Source organism: Glycine max, chromosome 17 (genome assembly GCF_000004515.6).
Source record: "Glycine max cultivar Williams 82 chromosome 17, Glycine_max_v4.0, whole genome shotgun sequence".
NCBI lineage: Eukaryota > Viridiplantae > Streptophyta > Magnoliopsida > Fabales > Fabaceae > Glycine > Glycine max.
The window spans coordinates 31,521,489-31,525,769 of record NC_038253.2 but is presented as its reverse complement, the minus strand read 5'-3'; the positions used below and the strand labels follow the sequence as shown (position 1 = coordinate 31,525,769).

At 33.5% G+C, this 4,281-nt stretch overlaps 1 protein-coding gene across 1 annotated transcript; it reads left to right on the top strand.

Annotated features, from left to right (window-relative positions):
- Window positions 1–1,310: 1,310 nt before the first annotated feature.
- Window positions 1,311–4,059, top strand: LOC102667393 (protein MAIN-LIKE 1-like). Its single transcript, XM_006601547.1, has 5 exons — window positions 1,311–1,397; window positions 1,478–1,588; window positions 2,712–2,996; window positions 3,070–3,180; window positions 3,916–4,059. The coding sequence occupies exons 1-5, from the start codon at window positions 1,311–1,313 to the stop codon at window positions 4,057–4,059; spliced, it is 738 nt and encodes a 245-aa protein (XP_006601610.1).
- Window positions 4,060–4,281: the final 222 nt, after the last annotated feature.

Genomic DNA, 4,281 nt, shown 5'->3' with positions numbered 1-4,281 from the left:
TAAAAAAGAAGGCTAATTTTTTTATAAAAAAAACTTTGCCATAGGGATCAATGGTTCATAAGGATTGTCAATCCGTATATTTTTTTTAATTTTTTTTATAGATTTAAAAAGGACAGTTAAATGTTTTAAAAAAAAACTTTGCCATATGGACTGATCTGTATGGTTTTTTAAATTTTTTTTTTAATTTTAAAAAGGACACATAAATGTTTTTAAAAAAACATTGTCATACGGATCAGTGGCTCATACAAATTGTCAATCCGTATGAACACTAATCCATATGGTTTTTTTTTTTAAATTTGTTTTTTGAAATTTAAAAAGGACAGTTAAATGTTTTTTAAAAGAAACTTTGTCATACGGATCAGATCTGTATGGTTCATACGGATTGTCAATCCATATGAACCATATGAATTTTATAAAAAAAATTTAAAATTTAAAAAAGAAGGCTGAATTTTTTGAAATTTTATTTTTTAAATTAATTTAAAAATAGTTTTCTAATTTAATTTTGTTGCATTTTGTTGTATTTATTCTGAAATGTTTTTTAGTTTAGTGATTTTGTTAATAAAATTTAGTGTAATTATTTTTTGTAGTATTGTAATCATTTGTAAAATTTAATCATAATTGAAAATTTATTATGTATGGACTGATTTGGTTAGTGTTGTTGATTATTTTTCTTTAGTCTCCCTTTTTTATATTATTTGGCTAGTTTTTTTTATTTAATTATGTTTGGTAATATAACATTACATTTGATTAGATTAGTAAGATTAGATTAGATATCCCATATGAAGAGTAAGATTAGATTACTAAGATTAGATTAGATTTCCCATATTAAGAGTAAGATTAGATTAGATTTCTCAAATTAAGACTAAGATTAGATTACCTAAGATTTCCAAAAGTAAGACTATATTTAAATTAATTAAAATTAATTATAAAAATAATTGAATTGAAAATTAAAAATAATTTTTATTATACAAAACATTGAAACAAATATTTTAATTGTATAACAAATTTGTAGGTTATAAAAAATGATTGAAATCATTTATTAAAATCTGGGCCATTGAATATAAAAAATAGGATAATTATTATGCAGATAATGGTTAGAACTAGAGGTCTTGGTCGGGCTTTAGGCCGAGCAATAGGAAAAGTGTTGGGGAGGAGAGACGAGAGTGACGATGATGCCCCCCAACGGCGAAGGCCTACTGCATCAGCCCATAGACAGCGACAGCAACAGGTTGTTGTCGAAGACCCTCCTACGGCCGCGGAGGAATTGGTCGACGACTAGCCAGAAGCACCTGTTGAAGAAGGTGTTACTGATGTTGAGGGTTTTAGGTGGACCCCATGACACATCAGTTCTCACAGATTTTGAAAAACACATTGCTTTGAGAGTGTGGAATGAAGAGGTATGTAATTTTAAAAAAACATAAAGAACGTAGTTTACTAGTTAATAATTTTTTTATATCATCGATATTATTGTTTGTAGGAATGTCCTGAGTTGAAGCTATCTTCCCATGGAAGGAAGATGACTAAGTTCGGGAGGTCTGCCCCAGAGATTGAAGACCTTGTGGTGGCCAATGGACTGAGTCCTTTGATCGTTTGTGTTAGACAAGTGGCCTCAGATATCTTAAGAATGGGGGTTGAATTAAGATATTACAAACTATTTTCCCAATAAAAATTCTATTTCACTTTCTATTCAAGTTACAAATTCCCTTAACAATGAATTTCTTAAATAATGATTCAAATAGAACAATCTGAATATAAATATAAAACAATAATAAATAAAAGAGTTTAAGGGAAGAGAAAGTGCAAACTCAGATTTATACTGGTTCGGCCACACCCTTGTGCCTACGTCCAGTCTCCAAGCAACCCGCTTGAGAGTTCCACTATCTTGTAAAATCCTTTTACAAGTTCTGAACACACAAGGACAATCCTTCCTTTGTGTTTCAGAATTCTTTTACAACAAGAGACCCTCGGTCTCTTAATCCCTTAGAGAATTAGAAAGAAGAGAAGAATGAATCTCTCTTGAAAGAGATAGATTTTACAATCTGAGCACTTAAATGATTCCTTATTGAATTGCAAGTGTATTGGCCAAGGAATTCTTAAGAGGATAAAATGATTTTGCTCTTTGAGAGAATAAACACTTGTTGTTCTGAAAAACTCTGAGCAAATTCGTGTTCTAAGTCACATATATATAGACCTTTGGTGGTCATGTAAAAACCATTTGAGAAGATGCGACTCTTAGAAATAATTTTCTGAAAATCTTCTCTGGTAATCGATTACAGGATTTGTGTAATCGATTACAGCTTTTAAAATTTGAATTAAAACGTTTATTAACTGCTGGTAATCAATTACCAATATTGTGTAATCGATTACACAATCTAAAATTTGAATTCAAAATATTTAGTAGCTGTTGTAAATCATTTTTGGCCACTGGAAATCGATTACATCCTCTGGTAATCGATTACCAGAGAGTAAATCTCTTGAAAAACACTTTTTAACTTAAATTACTTGGCCAAACCTTTTGCTATATCAATTAGGAATTCCCTTCCTAAAATACTAGTGATCATCTTGATGTTGTGGCTTGTATTCTTGAATCATTATCTTGAATTTAAACTCGAAAAGCCCATTTGCAACATTTGCATCAAATCATCATGATCATCATCAAAACACCAAAGTCATTTGCTTCTACAGTTTGTTCCCTAGATACGGGCGATCAGGGACTAATTTCTGCTTTTGTGGAACACTGGCATAAGGAAACTAGCAGTTTCCATTTGCCTGTCGAAGAGGTGACTATCACCTTGGATGACGTTGCGTTGTTGCTACGTTTTCCTGTTGTAGGGGTGTTCCACACCTTCAAGCTACTTCATGTCGACAACGCTGTCGAGATGTTGGTGGAATTGCTCAAGGTCAGCGCTGCAGAGGCGAGAGTTGAGATGATTCAGTGTCATGGATCTTATGTTCGACTATCGTGGTTGTGCGACATGTATGAGCTGAAGATTGAGGCATGTGACTGGACTGTAGCAGCGCGAGCATATTTATTGCATCTGCTTGGATACACTACGTGATTTGACGCAGAGTGGAGGTTATGCTTGGGGCACTGTTGTACTTGTGCACATGTATGATAATTTAAATAACGCATTCAAGAGCACAGTGAGGCAAATTGCAGGATATATCACTCTGTTACAGGTTACTTAAGATGTCACGAAAAGGTTTTTCATTGAAGTTTATTATTATATGTTGTCATGTATTTTAATAAATATGTTTGTAAAATATATTTAGTGTTGGAGCTACTAGCATTTTCCGTCTGTTGCTTCCGCTGTTCCTACCGAGGATTACTACGAGAGGAGACCACGTGCATGTCAATGGACCTCTGCCAAGACACTGCCCATTTCCATGTATCGGAGGCGTCTAGATAGACTGAGAATTTGAGGTCATCTCATTATTTGAGGTCCATCTCAGATGGGACCCCTTGATGGTCATTCACCAACCAGAGAAGGTTGTATGATAGTTCGGCTACATCCAGACTATTCCGCCTGCTGCATCTTTGTTGTCTGTTGCAGAAATTGATGATAGATGGATGCAGTTTGCTAAGTACATTGCACCTGTAGGGCAATTATGTGTAGTGCCTGGTCACTATTCACCACATTACATGGATTGGTTTTACATTATCTCGCACCCATTCATGAGTCTAACACAGCCATAGGATCCTCCTAGAGTACCACCAATTCAGCAACATGAAGAATTTGTTGAACCAGATATGTATCAGGAACCGATGGCGGCAACGGTACCTAATTAGGCAGACATTGATGTACATCATCTTTGACATGTAGTGGTAATAATTTTTTTTGGCTTTTTTGTTTGTTGCTTTGCTTAGTATTTGATTACTAACAATTGTTATGTTTGTTTTATTTCACTTAGTAGGATGACATTGTAGCAATTGCTGATAGGTTGGACAGACTACTAAACCTGAGGATGTTGACTGAAGGAAAAAAAGTCTATGTTATTGTTGAAGAATGTGTGGGCATCGCAAGACGCTACATTGGCCAGCCAACTGTAGGTCAATAATCGAGGCGAAGGCGGCGTACGGACGATCATAGAAGTTTTATTTTGGCTTTGTAAATTTTCAGTTTATAATTTTTGTATATTTATTTATTTTGGATAGTTTATTTATTTTGTATATTTATTTATGGACAATGACACTTGTTTATTTAATTTTAATCATTATGTGATATAAATTGTTGTGATTCGTTTATCCTTAATTATTACTTAATTGTTGCGGTAAGAAAT

Coding starts and splice junctions, on each gene's coding strand:
- LOC102667393 (XM_006601547.1), top strand. CDS start 1,311: ATGTTGAGGGTTTTAGGTGGACCCCATGACACATCAGTTCTCACAGAT. Junction 1,398..1,477: donor TGAGAGTGTGGAATGAAGAG/GTATGTAATTTT, acceptor TATTGTTTGTAG/GAATGTCCTGAGTTGAAGCT. Junction 1,589..2,711: donor ATGGACTGAGTCCTTTGATC/GTTTGTGTTAGA, acceptor ACGGGCGATCAG/GGACTAATTTCTGCTTTTGT.